The sequence below is a fragment of the Botryllus schlosseri genome, chromosome 3 (genome assembly GCF_051294905.1).
Source record: "Botryllus schlosseri isolate E-star chromosome 3, Bs_hap1, whole genome shotgun sequence".
Taxonomy (NCBI): Eukaryota; Metazoa; Chordata; class Ascidiacea; order Stolidobranchia; family Styelidae; genus Botryllus; species Botryllus schlosseri.
In genome coordinates, this window is record NC_137238.1 from 18,881,172 (window position 1) to 18,904,593 (window position 23,422).

The following is a 23,422-nucleotide window of genomic DNA, read 5'->3' on the forward strand; positions in this document are numbered from 1 at the left end:
TCCTTTCGATTGAGGTGTTAGCTACTGCTGTATAACTTATTATTGGGGTAATATCGGTAGCAAGTATAAAAACCCGTTTTGTACTCTGCTCAATATCAATGTAGCGATACTCAGACGCCGAATACGTACATTGTCCGGTCTGGTAAGTCCTCGTCGAAATTGTTGGTAAAGCGACGGAAGATATTGATTTTAGGAGTATTATATCCTTTGATTGCCTCAGTTCATACATGTGGCGACGGTCAAGACGCCATAACATGTACAGTACATCGGCTTTGTGACATGCTGTGGCCCGAGTCGTCGCTAGGTATCGTGTACATCTGTACAAGTGTACATTATAGTATAGGCTATGACTTCATTGAAAGATAGGGTTGGAATTAGCAATATGACGTCACGTGACGTCATGAGGTTCACCTTCGTGTTCACACAGAACCTTTCAAAAAGATTCGCGTTCACGCGAGCCCGAACCTTTCAGAGGTTGACACCATCCATAATGATTAGCCTATCATTATTATAGCTATTTCATTTAAATCTATCTTTCTATGGTTAAATTTTATAGTTACAGTATAGGTATAGGTCCTACACCAAAGCGATTTTGCGAAGTGAATAGGCCTACACTCAACGAAAGTGATGAAGTCGAATGCAGAACATCAACATTTTGTAACTTATGAAGTATAGTCACCCTATTTTACCGGTGAACATAATTGAATAACCATCCGATAACATATTAATTCCGACCAATTACAAGATGCTTATCACTATTACCGTCGGGGCCCCTTTTTATCAGTGGAATTTCTCGAAGAACGCCGCTCAGCAATTTTCTATTTTTATAATCCCTACTTTCACGAGATGATTATCATTTTCAGTGGCGGCTCGTGACAATATCGGGTGGTGGGGCAAGGGCTGCAAGCGACTTTTTATCAAGATGACGTCACAATGGCGTTTTCCAACGTAAACAGGTAACTTGGTGGTACGGTAACACGAACTTCCCGACAACAGTGATTTTAAGTTTTAACGTATGTGCCGCGAGAGGTCTGCCGGTCAGCTGTGACTTGAAGTGTGGTAATATAACTGCGTACACGGCGTACGGAACAGAGATTCGACACGGTTCATGTTCGCACTATAGCTGACTAATTATCTGCAGAAATGGAAATGACTATAACTCGAGAGATTGCGTAAGCCTAACTGGAAAGGTCAACGAGTTCGGACACATACGCAATTGTTATCTCATAGATTGGGCATGTCATATTGAATCCAAAACATCATTCTGAAGAACTACGGATAGCAGCCACGGAAATTCGGTCCCGGTACAGCATAGGAGATTTGGCCTTGAGGCTGGAGACTGTCACACGACACATACGGCTTACGAGTGTCTAGCTGTCTATATGTCTGCTGCAAAATCGCCTTTGGAAAATATATTACCGAATAAAATACGTGGATGAAAGCCGAAAACTTGGTACACTGTTACATGAAATCATTGAGAAGTAGCCTCATGACCGTTTTCGGTATGGTACACTGTCAAAATTAATACGAACAGACCAACACCGAATTTTGCGTAAAATTTACAGAGGAATAGGCTGATCAAGCGATCTGCTGTTAGCCGCCATCGAAAACGAAACAGCTATCGCGCTTGACAGGGGTTGTAATTGAAAGCAAATGGCCTGAAGGCCACAATTCCACGGTGAAATTGACATTCGAGAATATAAAATAAAAGTAAATATTTGAATGCAAACCGAGGATGTTAGTAAACTGTTTCATGATATCATCATCTCATCACCTATCTCAGTATGGATCACAGTTAGCGTTAACACAGATACGCCGGCTTTTGCGTGAAATCCGCAATGCGTTAGGTAGGCAGTGGCGGCTCGTGACAATATCGGGTGGTGGGGCAAGGGGTGCGCGCAATTTTGATAATCTAAATGACGTCACAATAGTGTATTCAGACGTGAAAATGTGACTTCGTGGTGGTCACACACAGTTTGTATATGGTGTATGGGCATGATTACTAGGCTTACGCATTTCAAATTTTAAAACACATTCATGACAAAAATATATTAAAACCTGAAGCTTCTCGAGTTGACACTCTTCAAATTATTCGCAAGAAAATATGAAGTACAGTATGAGTTCATATACCTGCATATTTTAACGTTTGTATCAGTAGGCGCATTGCGCGCGGCGTGATTTCACAGTTGCAAGATGTTCAATGACGTTAGAGTTCATTGAAATCTGGAATACCCATAATGACAGCGCTGAGAATCCTGAGTAGGCTACATTTACCAACTCATCGAGCCTATATCTTTACACATCCCAACTCTAAGAGAAGTCTCGATGCGTTTTAATGAGCTGAAACCACGCTTGGATTCTGCGGATGAAATCGGGGTGGTCAATATGATATTAAAAAAGCTAGTTTCTGACGCAAAGTTGATAGAAAGCGATTTTTCAACTATATGAATTTTGAAAGTTCATAAGTTGTCACTACTTCGGAAATAAGATGTATTGGAATATAAGCCAGTCAACTCTAGCCGAGTGATGTCGACCATTGGGTAATATCGAGACACCGTTTGCAGTAGAGACCACATGCTTCAGATCACGATACCCAATTCTGTTCCAAAGAGACACTGCCTCTGGCACCAGCAGTGTAAAAGTGTATAACAAGGCGTACTTATCCTCGCTTATACCTCAGCTATTCATTTTTATCGAAATACGTTGGGAAAAAGGTAAGAGTGCGCTTTCCCCCCGCGTACCATTAGATCTATGCTGTAAACGACTATGGAAATCTAGATAACTAACCTACAGATTAGGGCTCTTCAAAAATGACTTTTTTTCTCAAATCGTACTGGCTACTTGATAAAATTGTTAGGTTACCTAATTTAAGCCTACACACAAAATTTGGTTCAATTCCAGCCAGTAACCGCTTTGCTACAGGAGAAGATAGTTTCTATTTATTATGTAAAAATAAATAATGAAAAATTTGAAAATATCCTGTTCACGATCCTCACCAAATTTGGTTAAATTCCAACCAGTGGATGCGTAGTTATTGCCGTCGAAAAATTTTGAATAAAATAGTATTTACGGTGAGCACAACTATAATAAATGAACAAAGAATCGGTCACCGTAAATACTATTTTATTCAAATCCAAATTTTTCGACGGCAATAACTCCGCTTCCACTAGTTGGAATTGAACCAAATTTGGTGAGTGTCGTTTCTATAGACAGCCTAACACTTTCATGTAGGCTTACCATAATAAGAGGACACTTTTTCAGAAATTTGAGACTTGCAAAACCGGAGTAGAATTCTCAAAAACCGGTGAATTTTTCCCACTTTGTGACCGGTTGACTAAAAAGAAAAAAAAGGTCAACTTTCCGCTCACAGCTCAAAATACCGTTTTTCTCTCCACGCGTTGCTAGGTGGTTGACTAAAAAAAAGGTCATCTTTCCGCTCGGAGCTCAAAATAGCATTTTTCGCTCCGAAATACCCTCCGAAGCGTCACTTCTGTACTAATTTACGGCATATCACTCGCAATTTCCTCTAAATCTGACCTAAATTTTCAAAAAAGAGGACAAAAGGCCGTCCTCCGAGGACACTTTCAAAAATGTCAAAAAAGAGGACAAATCCTCTTCAAAGAGGACGTATGGTAAGCCTACTTTCACGGGATGAACAGAAAGTTTTCAAACTTTTTATTATTTATTTTAAATAGAAACTTTCTTCTCCTGTAGCAAAGCGGTTACTGGCTGGAATTGAACCAAATTTTGTAGGCTTAAATTAGGTACCTAACAATTTTATCAAGTAGCCAGTACGATTTGAGAAAAAAAGTCATTTTTGAAGAGCCCTACTAAGGATGGATCCGCAACACGTGATTCACGGTCGAGTGATGCGACCCTCGGCAAATTTGTTGTCGCTTCTTATAGCACGAAACGGCAACGCCATTGCAAATAGATGACGACCTGAGCGCTCAAATTAAATAAAGTTGATCTTAATTGAAAGCTACAGTCGCGATGATTCTGATAATATACCTTAAAATCAGATCAGGGCAATGTAACCGCCTCGAAATACCGAAAGTCAAAGTCCCATACTCAAAGTCTGAAAATCGGCACAATTGAAACGACGCAAGGACCGTTGTTTTGTCGACCGTGAATCACGTGTGGCGCATCTATCCGTATGCTAGTTATCTATAATGGAATAATCAAGTCAAAATAGAGAGCACGAAATTTTCCCGTAATCATAATATATTATAAATCCGTTAATTACTGGATTTCGAATCCGGGTGTGTCATTAAGGATTACTATAGCTTATCTACCTTGTTCTCCACCGCCGCCGTGTTACGATTACGAGTTATCGGCCGCTTATCAGATTGTTGAGAGTTATATAGTAGGGGCATTGGAATATGGAGTTCGAAGAAACTAACGAATCTGAGGCGATAGCGGATGAATCTGAGGCGGTAGCGGATGAATCAGTAGAAATTGAAGATCGCCAAGCTGGGGAAGAAAATGTCGCATACGACGAAGATGACGATGGCGGTGATGTAACGGTAATTTTAATTACAAATTGCGACTTCTGAAAACCAAACAGATCTTTTACGCCGCGAAGCTACCGAATCGAATCTTAGCGATCACTGCAGTCTTTCAAGGTTTATGTTGGCCTTCCAAATTCGAAGTACTTTAGCTCATATACACACAACATTTACATGAAGCAGTTCTGTCAATGTGTTGCTATATACTATAGAAAGTGAACATGGAATGGCAACGACCGATTTTGCGGCTTCGTTCCTCTTCGCGGAGGCTGGAGTCGGAATTGTTTTGGGTAAGCGACTTTAAGATTTCTGGCAATCCTTCCAGGGCGCATAATTTACTGAATTTGGTCTTGATCGAAAGCTACTGTCGCACCGATTCCGAAAATATAACTTAAAATATGATCAGGCACTGATCCACCCAGAACCCGCCCTCCAAGTCTGAAATATCGACACTGTCCGAACAATCGGAGAGCCGCAACGGTTCATTACTACATGGTCATTGTTTCGCGGTAATCTGATTGTTCTGAACAATGCACATTTCAGATGTTGAGGGTGTTTTGTCATCAAAGTCTGGAAGATAACTTTGATTGCCAGAAATTGTAAAGTCGCTTACCCAAAACAATTCCGACTCCAGCCTCAGCGAAGCGGAACGAAGACGCAAAATCGGTCGTGGCCATTCCATGTTTACTTTCTACATATCTAGCCTACTGTCGCATTGATTCCCGAAATAGAAATCAGAAACTGGTCAGCACTGAAACTCCCTCCAATAAAAGAAAATCGACACTGTTAGTGAATGAAGCCTAAAAACGTTGAGCGTGTTAGCAGCTTTTCCTCGATAGCTCAAGACAACCGTGCGTTATGTTCTTGATGATGCAATCCCATTCTCCTATTAGCATGCACCAGAGATGTGTCCTCTCACCCTCTCTGCTTTCACTGACACTCGTTGAACCATTTGATTCACAGCAGGAGCAGGGGCTCTATAACTGAAACGGCAAATTAGTTTTAAGGGCATGTAAAAGGGCTATGCTGAAATACCAACAGATATAAACCATTCACCTGTCATGATTACCAAGCAACTTGCATTCATGTTTTTAATGTTCTCCAACTGATAGAGATCTTGGCGGAAGCGATGACCTTTTTTCGTCATCATTTCAAGTAGATCAGAGGCCATGAATAGCCGAGAATGATCACTTTTTTTAGTCCACAACACCCTTGGTTACACAGTTATAAAATATTCCTTGGCTCGGCCACAGCATTGGTTCACGCAACCACACAAAGAAATATTGTGGTGCACTCTTCTAAAAAGTTTATTAAATCTGCTTTACAGGAATCGTTCAGCAGTGAAGTCGTCGATCAGGAAGGCAACGTATCGTACAACGAAGAAGTCATTCAAACCATCCCGCAAGACCAGCGAGAAAGCAGCTCTACAGAAAACGAGGAACAGTCAGTAAACGAGGAATTCGTTCCCGAAGAGTCGTACCAACAAGAAGTCATCAGCGACGAGGTAGTGGAAGAAGTCCCTGATTACGATGCAGAACGTGAAGAGGAATATCCGAGCGAAGATCACATGGTACAAGAGGAACTAGTCTCCGACCAGGGGGAGGTTGAGACTCAACAGGAAGAGGTGTCTGAAGAGCAGGACGCGTCGGGGGATGGGGAGTATGAAGAAGCCCAGCACGAGGAGACTATAGAATCGGAAAGTTCGCTGCCTGTGGAAGCACAGAAATCAGCCGAGTAAGTTACAGTTTTCGGCAATTCATCGGTACACGGCAGTGGTCTTTAACCTTTACTAACCCGCTGAACACTTGCGCTAATATGCAAGATTTTGCAGAACCCCAAATTTTCGCTGAGCCATAAAAACAAAAATCCACCACAGCACACATCTAATACATTACTAGAGATCAGTGGTTCTCAACCGCCGGTTCGTGGCAAGTTTCATGTCGGTCCGCCAAATATATTTGAATTTTATATCTCAATCTTAACATGCACGAAATTGGACGCTTGTCCATAAATTAGAGAAATGAAACATCAAATTTTAAATTTGTTTAGAAGTTAGGAACGTAATTTTTCGCATTGTATCGTAATAGAGAGTTCTTGGTCCACTTTCGGCGTACGTCACAATGGTGGAAACATAGTGTCGTAGACTATATGGTGTGGACACAAGCAAATCTTGTCAGTGAAATTGGTCTATGTCACACTTTTCATATGGCCAAGGCAATGGTTCTTAAACTAGGGGGCGCGAAGCTACGGTCAACTGATAAAAATTTTCCCGCTCTGCGCGATTTACCTCAGATTCATGCTTATTGCTCTGTATATAGTCCTCATTTCATTTTCATAGCCTTCCATGCCAACAAACCATCTGTTAGGATTGCCAGCAATCTGGTTGCATTTTGTGATATGACGATAAGGGGGACGGCAAATTTTTCACCATCATAGAGGGGGCGTATTAATCGAAAGCTACCGCGGTACTGTTTGCGAAAATATAAATTTCATTCTGTTCGTGGTCCTGGAACCCCCCAAAATCAGCCTCGAATGTTGCTTGGTAACGGAGTTTGGTATTGTGATGCAACCATGCCGTCTGGGAGGAGGTTAGGAGCACTGCAAGCGTATTGGCCATTGTTGCGCAACCGATTGAGCATTCACACTCTCACTCTCGCGCGCACTTGCTCCTGAGCTGCTCAGATGGCATGGTTGTGTAACAATACAAAACTCCGGTACAATGCAACATTCGAGGCTGATTTTGGGGGGTTTCAGGACCACGAGCAGAATAAAATTTAGATTTTCGCAATCAGTACTACGGCAGTTTTCGATTGATACACGTTTTATCAAATTTCACGCTCGGCAAGACGGTAAAAAATTGCCGTCAAATTGCCTTCAGCCAAATAAAAAGTGTGACTTACACGTAGACCAATCTCACTGAGCCGTGTGATTTGCTTGTGTCCAGACCATATAGGACACCATGGTGGGAGTCTAGCACGAAACTGCTTGATGGTAGCCTACAACTCATTTCCGACTAGTTTTATTTGAAAGCTACCGAAGCTTTTAAGCTACCTTCGTTAAATTGTGGTTGAGCGACACTTGGCATGTTTTTCGCAGCGAAAGTGACGACGACTTTGACAACGTGGTCGAAGTCGAACAGAAGCTGGAAAGTGGAGCGGAAGACGACAATATCGCCGAGCACGTCAGCGATTCGGACAACGACGGCGAGGAGAAAACGGAAGAGATCAAGTTAGGTAACGTGATGGACGACGACGAAGTGCACGGTATGTGACATCACAATCGGCGAACGCGTTTTTTTTTAATGTCACTCTTTTCGTAGCGGGCTCGTCTGCATCGGAACATGAAGCGAGCGACATCGAGGAAAGTTCCAGTCCCGTGAAGAAACGGGCTGCCGTGTTGGATTCCGACGATGAAGAGCCGGAGATCGACAAAAGTACGGCTTTACAGTGTTGCTGTTTAGCGTTTCCATCGTAGTCCGACTAGTCACCTTAGCTACTTGAATAAAAGTAAAAGTAATATCATAAATTTCTGCTCAAGTACAAGTGCAAGTATCGATTTCTAATTAGTCGCAAAATTAGGATTTTTCAAAAAGAATGAAAACAGTTGAATAGAAGTATACAATTGAATAGTATATTCATATTGAAATAAACCCGAATATTTTCGACTGACACTCGTCGGGAGTAATCGTCAGCAGCTAGTAGACAATTGGAAAGAACATTGTATATCAACAATGATCATATCACAAAATAGGACGTCACCAGCATGAAATTTCGAATGAGAGAGCGTTCAATGTCCGAGTTCAAGTCATAGTGTTTTGACTCGAGTCCAAGACCAAGTCATTGTGTTGACCGTTCAGTTCCAAGTTAATGTCATGTGAAACCGGCTTTTTACAACTCTGCTCGGTGATATCGAGCTGGTTTCTGGTAGCATTTTTAAGTACCAGTAGTCCAGTACCGATAGACAAAATAATAATAGTGTGATAACACTGATAACTTTACTATTATTAGAAATTACAATAAAATGTCTGTCTTAGTAGACCCAGTCTCGAGTCATATGACTTGGTTCGAGTCATATGACTTGGTTCGAGTCATGCGCAATGACTCGAGTACAAGTCGAGTCACAAAAAAATCGCGAGTCGAGTCATTACAACCCTGGTAAAAAGTAAGCATCGTTGAAAATACCTGCTCAAGTAGTGCAAGTTGGCAAATCTGCTTGAGTACACTCCTAAAAAGTAGAAGTACTTTATTAGTGTCCTGTCAACCTATGATTGTCACGGCTGAATCGTTGAAATTTGAGGAAGTGAGATTAGGTTGTATCATTCACGGCAGCATCGTTTCAACTCATTCACCACAATTATTATTACTAATTTACTGTACATTTTTATAGCGTTTGGCATTAATTCGTGTTATTGAATTCAAATCGTTTCTCGTTCGTAAAACTGCAAATATCTTCTGTCAAGCTTGGTGTTCGAATCGTTCTTCGGCTCATGCAATAACAACATGTTTTGTGGTGTTCCTTAGAAAACTGTGTCTTCACAGAGAAACAAGAGGAAGCCGCTATGAAAATGTTTGATTCGGAAAGCGAAGACGAAGGTCAAGGTAGTGTGGAATGTTTCATTCCTTTCTCTCGAATTCATCGCTCGATAATACAATATTTATTGTGACTAAAGGTGGTCAAGTAATCAGAGTATCTGGGTGCTTGGATTCTGTGTGGAGCAGTGATTGCCAGCCGCGGCTCTAGGGTAGCCTTCTTGGGGCTCAAATTGTACTGCCCACTTGATCAAATTGTTAGGTTACCTAATTTAAGCCTACACATCAATTTTGGTTCAATTCCAACCAGTAGCCGCATTGCTACAGGAGATGAAAGTTTCTATTTGTTATATTACGATAAATTAACAAAAATTCGAAAAATTTGGATTATCAATAAAATAGTATTCTTCAATTATTAATAGTATGCTTCAATTATTTATTGTAGGTGTGCATGTGCTCACCATAAATGCTATTTTATTCAAAGGGTAATTCCAGCCCAAATCAACAGAATTATTTTCAAAAGATAACCCTATGGTCATGGATTTTCTTCAAATCGCACACAAAGGGAGACATTGATTGTCTGATCAGAAAAAACTTGATTTTATCAAAATCGGACAAGCCTTCGAGATTTTATCGCAATAAGAAAAATACCACTTTTTGCGTTCGTTGAACCATGTCAAAATGGCCTTTCTGAACAACTTATTTTGCAGTTATGTTTACATATAATGGGCTTGAGTTTTCGCGGGTGAATCAATGTTTTTGAGACCTCTGTTAACTGAACTTTAAATGTAAATAATAATTTGCTGGATATTCCAAAAGGTTATGGGTCAAATGAGCAGTGACAGTTGAACCCCCCAAGAAATCAGTCATGCGTGACACAATTTTCTGGGTCGCATTGTGATAAAAGGTACACTCCAAATTTATTGAGTAAGGTATCATATGAAAGCTGAGAATAAATACAATGCAGTAAAAGGAATCCCAATAGTGATTTCAAGGATATAAGCAGTTTAATAGCCTGAAAACTATGATCATGCTATTTCCCCTGTGTCTAAAGGTATTTTGGGTGGTATAATTTATACAGCTGCTTGGTTTTTGATAGGTTACGACCATTACTTGATTAAGTATATGTATTAGCTAGCACTATCCATTTCATTGCATGGTACAAGTGATATCCGACATTTAATCATACTATTATTCAGTCAAAAATACGAATACAGAGACAGCCGACTGAGTGCCTAGTTCTATACTTCACATTACATTTCACTCTGACATCTCTGAGTAACTAATATACATAGACAGTCATGGTAAAATGATCAGTAAAAGGACAACCTTTGTGCTACACTCTGATTCCCAGGCACTGTTTATGACCTAGTACAGTGGTTCTCAACCTTATTGTCTTCGCGGACCCCTTTTAGCCGTCACGGACCCGGGGACCATCTCAAGTTTTAGTACAAATTTATCTCAATAATCCTGCAACAGTAATCCGTCTTGTGCAAATAACAATTGTACGCTAGTGATGAACACCAACAAAATGACTTGTCCTGAGAACAACATTTTACTATACGTAGAAATTGGGTAGACTTATATCATTTCAAAGCAAAGTCTGCAGCTGCATTTCTTGAAATACGTGGTCGTGTCTTGAAAATCCGTGCATTTGATTTGATAAAAAGATAGGAGTTGGCGGTGGTAATATAATTATGTGTAATGCTTCCGACAATACCTTTCGGTATATAATCGCAGCATATATGGCACCAAAGGAAAAATGGATTTCGTGACGAGGTTTAAATTTTAAACGACTCTTCACTAATTTGCTGCCTGACAACCTCAAATCCAAAATGTTTCGAAACCTGATTGATGTCAACCTGATTAACCCCCCGAAAATGCTTCGCGGACCCCCGGTTGAGAACCACTGACCTATAAGTAGTTGAAGTATTGTTGTCATCACAATATTTGGGGATATTCTCAAAAATATTTTCTCAAGCAGAGAACTGTTCATACACTTACAAAGAATAACTCCTATGGAACCAAATCATATGTGCCTAGTGTAGTTATCAAAATTATATTTTTCAACCATATTATCGCCTCAACAATCGGTCAAATCTCATACAGGTAAATTACATAGCATACTGGTAGAGCAATCATTCACTCATTTGGCCAGTCAACACTTGCAAAACATCAAAATTTGGAAATTGATTTCACAGAATAGTGAAAACACCCAACGAGCAAGTTTACTCAAATCTGTTCAGAGATTCTCAATAAAATTCTTCCGGGAACAGCTACATTTCCTGTACAACACCAGGGTTGTTACCATGTCACAAGCTTCCGAATCACTAGTCACTCTCACTTTTATAGTTTTGACTCAAGTCGAGTCATTTTCAATTCCCACCGTGTCAAGTAGCCCGAGTTTCAAGTCAGTGAGTAGAGGGATGATGAGTCGAGTCCGACTTATCAATCCGGTTTAACCTACTTTTCCCAACTCTGCTAAAGTGATATAAAATGGCACGGAATCACAATATTGTAATTTTCCTCAGTCCTAACATTTTCTGGCCTATTTTTCAAGTATCAAGACTGATAGACGAAATACCAAAAATGTGGTGAATTTACGATTCTTCAAAGTTACAATGAATTGTCTTTCTTGGCCGTCCTAGTCTCGAGTCATGAATAATGACTCGAATACAAGTCGAGTCAATACACAAATTGACTTGAGTCAGGTCATTTTAAACGTTTAAAAAATGACTCGAGTCAAGTTGAGTGACTATAGTCATTACAACCCTTTACAGCACTTCCGTTGTTACACGAATTCTTAGCTTATCACTTGCAGGGACGTTGATATTTTTTGTTAATTTGAATAGATCACAAGATTTCAGTTGCAGTTTTGTAGCTTTGTGATGATATAAAGTGGTTTGTAGTTGATGCTTGTCTCTGTTGATCAAGCTTATACTATAAAAAGTATTGCTGCAAATGTAACCCTGACATACTTCTGTACTACATTTCTAGTCAGAATGCCTACACAGCAAAAGTTTAAAATATGTAATGATATAGTTCTCATTGAAAAGTTCACAAAAGCATTCCATCGTTATGCCGGGTCAGAGTCGTCAAATCCCATGTTTTTAAATCACAGATGTGACATTGAGCTTTCAAGTTTGCAAGATAAATCTTTGCCACTTACAAAGAATAACTCCCATGAAACCAAATCATATGTGCCTAGTGTAGTTATTAAAATTATATTTTTCAACCATGCACAGCTGCTATACCGCCAGACTGTTTGAAGATTTCATTTATAGAAATAATGGTATGTAGCTAAATAATCTATGCACGACTCACTTTATATTCCTGCTTTTTATATTTCATATTCTAGTAAGCCCTGCCCCAAGCTATTTAATATGCTTAATGAAGCATTAATCAATCATACATGTCAAGAATGTGTATAAAATATATAACCAAAAATACCTTTGGACACATGGAAAATACCTGAATATAGTTTTCTTGCTATAAGGCAGCTTGGATCCTTGAAATCACTAGTGGCATTGCTTTTATTGGACAGTGCTCATTCTTAGCTTTCATATGACACCTTACTCAATAAATTTGAAGTATACCTTTTTTCACAATTCAGCCTGGAAAAATTCATCACGCATGACTGATTTTACTTCTGCCTCACCTTTAGCCCCCCTTTTAACCCCAAGCGGATAGGTTATTATCATAATAAAAATATTCAAAATGAGTGTTAGGCTATGTACTTTCTGAAAATGTACTCCATTCCAAGCCATAGAAAAAGACTAATTTACATTAAAATTCTAAAGTTCATGTTCCAAAAATCATACCTTTTCACGGTTGACTGAGCACAAAAAGTGCTCTTTTTCAAATCCCCATAAATTCTAAACCGCTGAATGGATTTTCGCAAAATAACTTTTGTTCAGTTTGAAATATGTCTACGTTGCTGGGGAATTGCATTTGATGTTTATTTTGAAACACGTGGTTATCTGCATCAGTTGATTTGGGCTGGAATTACCCCAAATCCAAATTTTTCGACGGCAATAACTCCCCTTCCACTGGTTGAAATTGAGCCAAATTTGGTGAACATCGTTTCTATAGACAACCTAACACTTTCATGGGGTGAGCAGAAAATTTTGCAATTTTTTGTTTATATATTTTCATATAAAAGAGAGAAACTTTCTTCTGTAGCAATGTGGTTACTGGCTGGAATTGAACCAAAATTGGCGTGCAAGCGTAAATTAAGTAACCTAACAATTTTATCAAGTACCCTGTACAATTTGAGAAAAAGAGTCATATTTGAACTTGAACACCCCTGCTGAATATGCCACAAAATATAATAGATCGTTGTTGCTTTATGAATATCTATACTCAATTTCTGTAGATGAATGCTAAGATAATGAATATTAGTTATGTCTAGAGCCGCCAAAGGCCGCTTCTGAAAACCGTAAAAGATGATTTTTGCAGGCTACCGTCAAACGCATGTACGGTATGAATACCCATCAGACAAGGATACATCTTGAGTTATGTGGTCATAGACCTTTATATATCGTCAGTGTGAAGAGTAAATTTCGACTCAATTTTACCATCGTCAAAATAACGGCTCATAGTTAGTATAAATTGCAACAAGTCCAATATTTGAAGAGCTTCTTGGAGGTACAGAACTTCAATATACAATTGAATAGTATGTTCATATTGAAATGAACCCGAATATTTTCGGCTGACACTCGTCAGGGGAAATCGTCAGTTACGATTGTTGATATACGCTGTTCTTTCGAATTCTCTACTAGTTGCTGACGATTACCCCTGACGAGTGTCAGCCGAAAATATTCGCGTTCATTTCAATATGAATATACTATTCAACTCCAATATTACTCGGCGTATAATCCCCGCAAACGTGTGCATTAAGTGCTGGAATGTATGAAGAGCTATCACATAACGACGTAATAGTGTGTTGTAGTGATGATATGCATTTTCAGACAAGATAGCGTAATGGTGAAGCGTCCGGCTTCTTGATCGGTAGGTAACACTGGTATTCATGACTTCCCCGCTTGACGCTCATGCATTACTGGGATAGCATGGAGGGGTGGTGGATGACTTACAAAGGCGTAAAGGCTATATCTGCACTTCCTTGTCCAGCGGCATATGCACATCATGCACTCATGGTATGCATATGCGCAGATCGTGTGTATGTGTATCATGAGTCGGTGTATATGCCGCAAAAAAAAACATCAAGGACAAAAATAAACTACGTCCTTTCCTTGAAAAAAAAATTTCAGTTTATTTCCATGTATAGTGCTTGCCAATTTGCGTCTATCAATGCTAAAATAACCGATTGAGCATGCTTTTGAATTATCTGGATGGTGAGATCCAGATGTAGGCTAGCTGCTGTGTAATTATAATTCCAATTCTAGTCTAATTTTAAATAAGTGTAGCTATAATTCTCGTTCTAATCTGATTTAGAAAAGCTGAAAATTTTGTAGTTGTCCAAGTGTGCTACACTGCGTGTCTTTCAGAGGGGGTCGGCGAATTGATTGCGGACATTTTCGGAGAAAGCGATGACGACGGAGAGGAATTTACCGGTTTCGGTGCCGAAGAGGTCTCCAAGAAACAGAAAAGCGGTAAAGCGTTGGCCGTGTCCGACGACTCGGACGACGACTCGATTCCTCCAGAGGCGGACGATTCCGACGGTAAGTAAAACCTCGAATATTGTTAGTTATTTCTACTACTATCTCAAAGCGCTCACAAAAATCCTTCCGTTTACTACTTTTACTCAAAGTAGCTTGGAGACGTCTCTGAAGTCGCTCTATTGAGCATCGACAATGACTACCCGTAATAGTTTTACTATGTTCCGTTTCTTTGCAGACGATGAAAAATCCAAGAAGAAGTCCAAGAAATCCAAAGAGACGGTTGACAGCGACTCTGACGAAGGCGTGAAAGACAGAGGCCAACAAGGGATGTCCGATTTTGACATAATGCTGGCCAAGAAGAAGGCCGAGAACAGGTTTGCGTTTGCTGGTGAACCTCCCTCTTTTAAGCAGGGGTTTTCAAACTTTTTCTACTTATCACCCCTTACCAAGCTAGTCTTGTCTACAGTTTTCACCAAAATCACACAAATCATGGTACCCAGCCATAGTCGACAGCACCGAAGTAAATCCTTTTTTCAGGAGTACTCGCGTATATTTCATCTACTTGTAATATGAGACTCTTTGAGGTCCAAGATTCCAACATTCAATTGAATAATATTTTCCGATTGAGATGAACCTATATTTTTGCAAATTTGGCTAGTTGAAAACATTGTGAAGCCTCTAGCCAATCTCTTTTGCATCAATGTCTTCAATCAACTTCGCAAGAAACTGAAAATATAAGCTTGAAGACTTGGAGGCATTGTAACCCCCATTCTGCCCCAACGATTTTTTCATCTCTGTCTCATGGAACAGCTCTCAAGGGGTGACATCGCTCGCTTCAGACTAGGACCCAGTATTTGTTTTTGTTTGACTACCTTGACGACGTCTGTTTGATTCTCTCTGTTGCATTCCATAGGCGCAGCAGAAAGAGACGAGACAACGGTACGTTTATCACGGACGCGGACGACATCATCAACGCCATGCTGACCAAGATGAAGGAGGCCGCAGAGGCTGACCGGGAGGCCAACCTCAAAAGGAAGCCGGCCCTGGCCAAGATGAAGATGCTGCCGTCCGTGGTGAAGCATCTCAAGAAACAGGTGACGATTCGTGGCCTGCAGGCTTGGTTTGTGCCGGGGCTGGGGTGTCCTGCGCTTCTCAATTCGACTCTGCTCTCGACTTCTCGAACCAAAAATGTAGTGCCTTGAAATTTGAATTGCTGTAATAAAGCTTCACGCGTAACGGAATCTGTAGTCTACATTTCTTTAAAACGTTGATTTCGTCACAGAATTTGAAGGAGATATTCGTCGACAATGGAGTGATCGCGGCCATCGCCGATTGGCTTTCGTTACTGCCAGACCGAAGCCTGCCTCACATCACTATCAGAACTGAATTGCTGAAAGTATTGCACGACTTGCCGTCTGTTGGCCCGGTGAGTTGACGAGATAACAGGAAAGAGTGACGGTAGATTTGTCAAAAACACTAGGGCAGCGATAGGTCGTGATTACGTCTGTTTTTACTACCAAACATTATCGATTCTTTGATCTCAAAATGCAACACGCCTTTACGATAGCGTCCAGGGGGGATCCCTAGGGTTGTCCAAAATTTGAAAAATCTCAAAAATGATGGGTATCAATATCTTATTCTATAGATTATTGATGAAAAACAGCAATGAGCCTGAAATAAACTCACAGGAAAGTCGTTAAGATTTGTCGCAAAGCGTTTGAAAGCAGCCAGCGAGTGGGCGTGCCAGCGACCATAGAACGGCAGCAAGACTAGCAATCACGAAATCACGGGTCTCGATTGGCTAATCGGCTATGCTTCAATGATCAATTTGCCTTTGCAATTGGTCTCCGCATGTTCTGTGCTTTCCCTTGGTCAGAACAGACATGTAGGCTACGCCGGCTTTAAGTTTGTTTCAAGCAGCTGTTGTTTGTTCATCAACATGTATTTAGTAACTCAATATGTCTTGAATTAGTCTTCAATCATCATCTGCCAACCGTCCTACAATGCGCTTACAGAATCACCGCCGTTAGCAGACTCCTTTAACAACTAATCAGCAAGCCAGGACCGTCGTGATCATTGAAGCATAGCCGATTAGCCAATCGAGAGCCGTGATTTCGTGATTGCTAAGTCTTGTTGCGGTTCCATGGTCGCTGACACGCCCACTCGTTGGTAGCTACTTTCAAACACTTTGCGACAAATCTTGACGACTTTCCTGCGAGCTTATTCCAGGCTCATTGCTGTTTCTTATCACTAGGGCAATTTTTTTTTGACATGTCAAAAAAAGTCAAAATTAGGTCAAAATTGTAGCGTTAGGTCAAAATTTGTCAAAATTGTTTACAAAGTCAAACATTTTTTGACCTCTGCATTTCGTTTGTATCGTAGATTTTGCGCTGTCGGTGAACTTATCATTTGATATTTTACAGCTTGTAGCCTACTTTGTAGGCCTACCGTTGTAAACGGACCATCGTCTGCTCATTGTGAATCATAAATGGTCAAATGAAACAAATAGTGACATGGTTTTATGGTCAACGTACCGCAATATCCTAGCTGAAGCAAGACTGCTTGGACATTGCATGGTTCTTTTATCAAGAAGCGCAAGCTGAAAAATTGTGATATAGACAACATTGTCAGAATGAAGCAACACGGTTTGTCACCAGCAGTGTGCACACAACTTGAGTGTTGTCAGCCAACAAATGCTGCTGTTGAACGTTCTTTCTCCGTTCTTGGCAAGCTACGTAGTAAGGACAGAGATACTTTCTACCCGAGAATGTAGGACAGGATCTTTCGTTGTACTACAACAAATTTTAATTATTTCCACCAGAATACATAATGTAACTACTGGAATTCTTCATAGGGCCAGATTTCGTTAAAATACTAGTTTTTCATGTAAAAATCTGTCAGTTTTTGAGCCAAAAACGTATTTTCAGGCCAATCTACTTTGTAAGGACATACAGTTCCAACCAGAAATGAAGATAAGTAGTACAATTTTAGCATTATATGCGAAAACACCTAATTTGCATACGTGAGGTCAAAATTTGGTCAAATTTCAGTTTTTTTAGGTCAAAAAAAGTCAAAATTTAGATTTTTTAGGTCAAAATCTTCCGTTTTTTAGGTCAAAAAAAAATTGCCCTACTTATCACTAATCTATAGAATGAGACATTGATACCCATCATTTTTGAGATTTTCCAAATTTTGGACAACCCTAGTGATCACTGATCGGTAACAAAGTTCTGCCAATTTTTAGAACACTTTTTCTCTATAATTAATATTGTACGCCCTAGTAATTACAGTTTTTTTTACAACTCAGTGGGAGATGCGATGGCTCTTTAGTACCAGTGGAAATTAGCGATTTTCCTTCTCCCAAATAATTTTCCTCTGTTCCTCTTCAGTCTCGTGATTGCTGCGAGTCTTTTGCACAATTAATCATGCAGTCAAGCACGCTAAGAAGCTATCAAGGCGAATTCCGGTTTTGCGGAACAATAATGATATTCAGAATTATAACTTTGTGCACAGTTCCTGGTAAATTAGAGGCTCGACTCTTACTTTTAACGGGTGAAGGGTAAATCCTACGTGGACCAATCCCTACTTGAGTATAATAAATGACTTCTTAACCATCTCCGCTTGATACCACTTGGAAACGGTTTTGTTCCAGCATTAAATTTGTGATTGTCGCGGGCAATGCTCCAATCCCCAATCTCTCTTTTTCGGTAGGAAACTCTGAAGCACAGCGGCATCGGAAAAGCCGTCATGATTCTGTTCAAGCATCCGAAGGAAGCGCGCCCCAACCGGGATTCGGCGGGCAGACTCATCAACAAATGGTCGCGGCCCATTTTCGGCTTGAACGAAAACTTCAAGAGCATGTCGAGAGAGGGTGAGTCGGGACGTGAACGAATGTATGCGACGACCAGAGGTGGTCTGTAACAGAGTACTTATGCCTTTGAAGTACTCGGGCTTAAGCACTGAAGCACTACTTTGTTAAGGGGTTATGAATAGAGACTAGAGGTCGACCGATATTGATTTTTGCAGGCCGATACCGATATATCGGCTCACTCACAAGGCCGATACCGATATCATAGGCCGATATTAATATGGAAGGAGCAGAGAACAATTTCACCAAAGATATTATATAATAGGCAAGATGGCACTTGTACATGCCACAGAAAGCTGAACAACAAACGAGAAAGCTGAAATTGAAAAGGATCATTGCTTAATTGCGCACATTCCATGACATTTGGGATAACCCAAAAAGCAAAATATGATACAGAATTGCAGATCAGTCCAGAAAAGGTAGATTGTAATGCAGGAAGCATAGTTTCTCCGCATGCTCACCCGGCTAAACTCGTCCTGCAAGGGTCAATCTGTCATATACCGCCCTTTGCGCCGTCGATTTTTTGAGATTGAGAACACGGAGCATTGAATTTCCGAAATTTTCCGAATTTTTTTGAAATATAAAATATCGGCCTCGATAATCGGCCATGTCGATAATCGGTCGAACTCTAATAGAGACCAGTGGTTCTCAAGCCCCGGTCCGTGGCATGGCAAGCTCCCTGCCGGTCCGCCGTATATATTCGAATTTTATATGTCAATTTTAAAAACCAAGAAATCGGGCGGTTGTCTATTAATTAGTGATGTAAAACATCAATTTTTACGTTTACTTTGGAGTGTGGAACGTATTTTCCGTGCAGACATTTGCTTGCTATTCTCATGCTTACGAGGCTGAACCCTGATGTGATACAAAAGTCTAAGTTTTCGCAAATTTAATAATTATAACCTAATTTGGAAAAACCTGTAGCTTAGATCCTAGTTCTAATCCAATTTGAAAAAAAAGTGTGTAGCAGTAATTCTAATTCCAAATCAGAATTTTATTTTCTCCAATTCCTAATTGGAATGTGATTTGTGAAATGATTATGTGATCTTATTTTGATTACAATCTAATTTCTCGTTTTCCTGTCAATGCTGCAGCGGAAATGTATAGCGAAAAACGAAATGCTTCCTTGATAATGAACTATGATTTGATATATACTGATTCAATTTCCAAGCTTTTGTGAATTCGGTAATTGTAATTCTAATCTAATTTGTAATAAAGTATCAAGTTATAATACCATTTTCAATATAATTTGCAAAAAAAATTGTGTTGCTATGATTCTAATTTGGCCAAAACTGTGTAGCTATAATTGTAATTCCTACAGGGCTGTAATCACTTGAGTCGCGATTTTCTGATAACTCGACTTGACTCGAGTCATTTTCTCAAAATATGGAAATCACTCGACTCGAGTCAATCAGTGTATTGTCTCAAGTTGGACTCGACTCATTGCGCATGACTCGGACCAAGTCATATGACTTGAGTCTCAGACGACCAAGGCCGACATTTCATTGTAATTTCCAAGTATAGTGAAGTAACCACACTGTTGGTATTTCGGCTGTTGGTATTGGTACTTGAAAATGCTACCAGGTACTGTTAAAAGTGAGGAAAATTATTATAGTATAAATGCGAACCATTCGATATCACCGAACAGAGTTATAAAAAGTGGGTTTAACAAGACTTTAACTTGAAACTGAGCAGTCAACACAGTGACTTGCACTCGACCCTCTGCTCGCGGACTTGGACTCGGCAATGAATTGAAAATGACTCGACTTGACTCGAGTCAAAACTATAAAAGTGAGATTGACTTGTGACTTGGAGCCTTGCGACTTGGGTTACAACCCTGAATTGTAATCAAATTCAGAGTGGCTGAACATATTCTAGTTGTATAAGCTCCCGATCCAGCGTCGATTAAAACCATTTCTGTTCTGCCAGAACGCGAACAACGGGACTTGGAACAAATGCCGCAGGCCAAGCGAAAGAAGCTAACCGGCGGCGACCAAGCCCGTGGCGATCAACGAGCCGACGTAGAACCAGGCCAATTGCGACCCGGCGAGGCAGGTTTCGTCATGCGCGCCAGGGTGCCCATGCCCTCGACCAAGGACTACGTGGTCCGGCCTAAATGGAACGTCGACTCGAACGATAGAAACGACGACGACGATAACGACGAGGACTCGGAACGGCCGGTCCGGGTGGCAAAACGACGCAGGAGTGCCGGGGCGCCCCGGTCCTCGAAAAAGGACGAGAGACTGGACAAGCATATCAGGAATTTTGCGGAGAAGAGGAAAAATACGAAGCTGCAGCGGGCGGTCAAAATCAGTATCGAGGGGAACAAAATGTCGATTGCCTGATTGTGGTTTTGAGGTGTATTTTCTCGACCGAATTTAGTACGGCGTTTAGGGCGGCGCGCGTACGCCGCGGAGAAGACCAGATTGAACTTTTTCAAATCTGAATCCTGTTCCGAATACGTGTCCAAATCTGATGGTTTTGCACTAAAGAGACTTACAATTGAATAGTATTCAATTGTATATTGAAGTTCTGTACCTCCAAGAAGCTGTTTGAAGAGTCGTACCGTATGAATGTTGCGGATTATCGGAGCTTTTATGTACACATTCTGAAATACTTTAGTATCGTGCCTAAGCCCCGAAAATTCATAGATGGCTGCTGTCCGTTCAACAGTCGCATGAAAGTTGTAGGTTATCAGAAAATTTTGTGTCTTAATCCTGAAATTTTTTTCATCATGTCCATGCCCTAGTACGAATTCGGCGATGATGGCCGCGATTCATCAAAAATCTCATGTGCGAGACCGAATCTGGAAGTATTTTCTCATCTCGTCGAGAAAAATCCGGTGAATGGGGGCTGCAATTAGTTCGAAGATCGCTTGCTATTATAAAATGATCTGAATTTACGTTTCAAGGCCCAGAATTCAGAATTATTTTTGCATCGTTTTGCCTAGGAAAAATCAAGAATTCTCAGAAATTTCGTCTCATTGCCGATATTCAAATTCTGTGATGGCTGCGATTTGTACAAAAAACGCTGGAACATTGAAAAGGATCAGAAATTCGGTTGAAATCTGTGTTCAGACGGCTTCGTAACATTAATATTGACCCTCGTGAGAGCAATAATATATGATAATAGGACAACTGAATTGTCATTTTGATAAATTTTGCCAAATTTCAACGTATAGCCACCAAGTTTGTTGTACAAAACTTTTTGCGGGTTCATTTCATGCTCGCGCCAAGCTAGGAAAATGGCGTATCCTATCACTGAATAGTGTTTCTAAAATATCTCTCAAAACCGTGCGGTAATCCCCTTCTGGGTCTGGTGAATTGGGAAATAGGGTGGGGAGAGCGGAGAACCATTGTTGTTATGCATCGCATTTAAACTGCGATGAAAAAGACTGCCATTTTGTGCTTTTGTGGTCTGTATGAAGCTTGTGGTATCGAAGTATCATGTGAATGGCGATATACTAGCATTATCGGCAGAATTCGCTGTGCTGGACTTGTAAATGTAAATGTGGTATATGAGATTACCTGACTTTTTGCCCGTCATTTCTTGCAAGTAAAAACCTGTCCACACAAATACAATAATTTGCGGATTGCCGCAAATTTTCATATCACAACACGAGTCCAACAATCAAGAGTTGCACAGTACCCTGAATATCATTTATGAACAAGGTGCGACTTGTACTAGCTCATGTGAGTAGTTTTTATGAAATTGAAACATCACATATTCTGATGTATGTTTCTTTCATGACCAAACGCTTTGTGTTCTGTGATGTACATTTTACATGGCAGCTAGCAGATTTTTGTTACGATTCTATAAATTCAAATTGTGACATTATTCCTGGCATTGTTTATGTAGCAGATGGATGTGCCGCTTCCTTAGCGCAGAGTAACAGAGTTATTATTGTTTTGCATTTCGTCGGGCTAGTTATCATTTGCTTACTATTTTTACTGCATGTAATTTTCAATTGAAATTGATGCTTATGGGGATGCATTTCATTCGATTTATATTGCTAGCCATGCCTTGTGTTCATATTGGTAGTACAAGTGCCGAAACACTTAATTTCATATGTTGTCAACAGTTCAAGCAGACGTGTTATACAGGTGGTCTATCTATAACCAAGCATTGATAACACAGGTCAACACATATTTTTAGGCAGACAAAGTAAGAGTGGTATTGGGGGTTCTGAAGGGCAGTGATTCCGAATATGAACTTAGATTTTTTCAAATTGGCTCTTGTTGTGGAGATAACCCATGGGGCTATTTTGACCAAAATCTCTCATTTTCGCGGCAATGACTTGATGTAAAATCAGCTCAGTCATACTATAAAGTTTAGAAATTCCATCTACTTGGTATTTTTACACACAGAAGACTCTTTTAAATCAAAATACAGCAACAGCACTATATTTAGGGGTAATAGAGTAATCATAGTTACATTCTTTCACGGATATCGTGTACAACATAAATAAACTACAGTCATGGATATAAGTATTTACCTAGATACTCGAATAACGTAGCATTAATTCAATCAGTTTACGTCAATCATCTATTGTAAATTTGAAATAATCAGTTGGAATATATCAATAGAACATTCATTTATTTTGAAGCACAATTGCTTTTTGTACGAGATCTGCCTGTAACCTAATTAGTGCAGTTTCTCGAAAGGTTCGGGCAATGGTCTGCCAGAATATATTCAATTTTTCATCTCATCTGCCCTGATATCTCTCATTTGTTGTTCTGATGTCTTGGTATAGCCTCTCCCCTTGCTAATCTACAAGATGACCAGGAAATATATCAATATGACTGAACAGAAAGTGCTCATATTTGTGCTCAAGTTTTCGATATGCAGATACGAATTTTCGGATCAACTGATTGTAGTTGGGTGCTTTTTAATCAT

At 40.2% G+C, this 23,422-nt stretch overlaps 2 protein-coding genes across 2 annotated transcripts in view; one reads left to right on the plus strand and one right to left on the minus strand.

Moving 5' to 3' along the window:
* Nucleotides 1-4,382: 4,382 nt before the first annotated feature.
* On the plus strand, nucleotides 4,383-22,588 carry LOC145436511 (protein IWS1 homolog A-like). Its single transcript, XM_080313875.1, has 11 exons — nucleotides 4,383-4,526; nucleotides 5,836-6,242; nucleotides 7,605-7,771; nucleotides 7,828-7,941; nucleotides 9,047-9,106; nucleotides 14,545-14,718; nucleotides 14,894-15,032; nucleotides 15,572-15,752; nucleotides 15,941-16,084; nucleotides 18,370-18,529; nucleotides 20,456-22,588. Exons 1-11 carry the CDS (start codon nucleotides 4,383-4,385, stop codon nucleotides 20,869-20,871), a joined length of 2,106 nt encoding a protein of 701 aa, XP_080170001.1. The 3' UTR covers nucleotides 20,872-22,588.
* The window catches only part of LOC145435942 (uncharacterized), a 293,102-nt gene continuing 283,542 nt past the window's right edge, over nucleotides 13,863-23,422 (minus strand). The window contains exon 7 of the transcript XR_013914112.1: nucleotides 13,863-13,883. The gene's annotated coding sequence lies outside the window, so the exon portion shown is untranslated. The remainder of the gene's footprint in view (nucleotides 13,884-23,422) is intronic.

Excerpts from the sequence above, each read along its gene's own strand:
- LOC145436511 (XM_080313875.1), top strand. The coding sequence starts at position 4,383 with ATGGAGTTCGAAGAAACTAACGAATCTGAGGCGATAGCGGATGAATCT. Across the intron at positions 14,719-14,893 it reads AGAGGCGGACGATTCCGACG|ACGATGAAAAATCCAAGAAG; the intron begins GTAAGTAAAACC and ends GTTTCTTTGCAG. Across the intron at positions 15,033-15,571 it reads AAGAAGAAGGCCGAGAACAG|GCGCAGCAGAAAGAGACGAG; the intron begins GTTTGCGTTTGC and ends TGCATTCCATAG.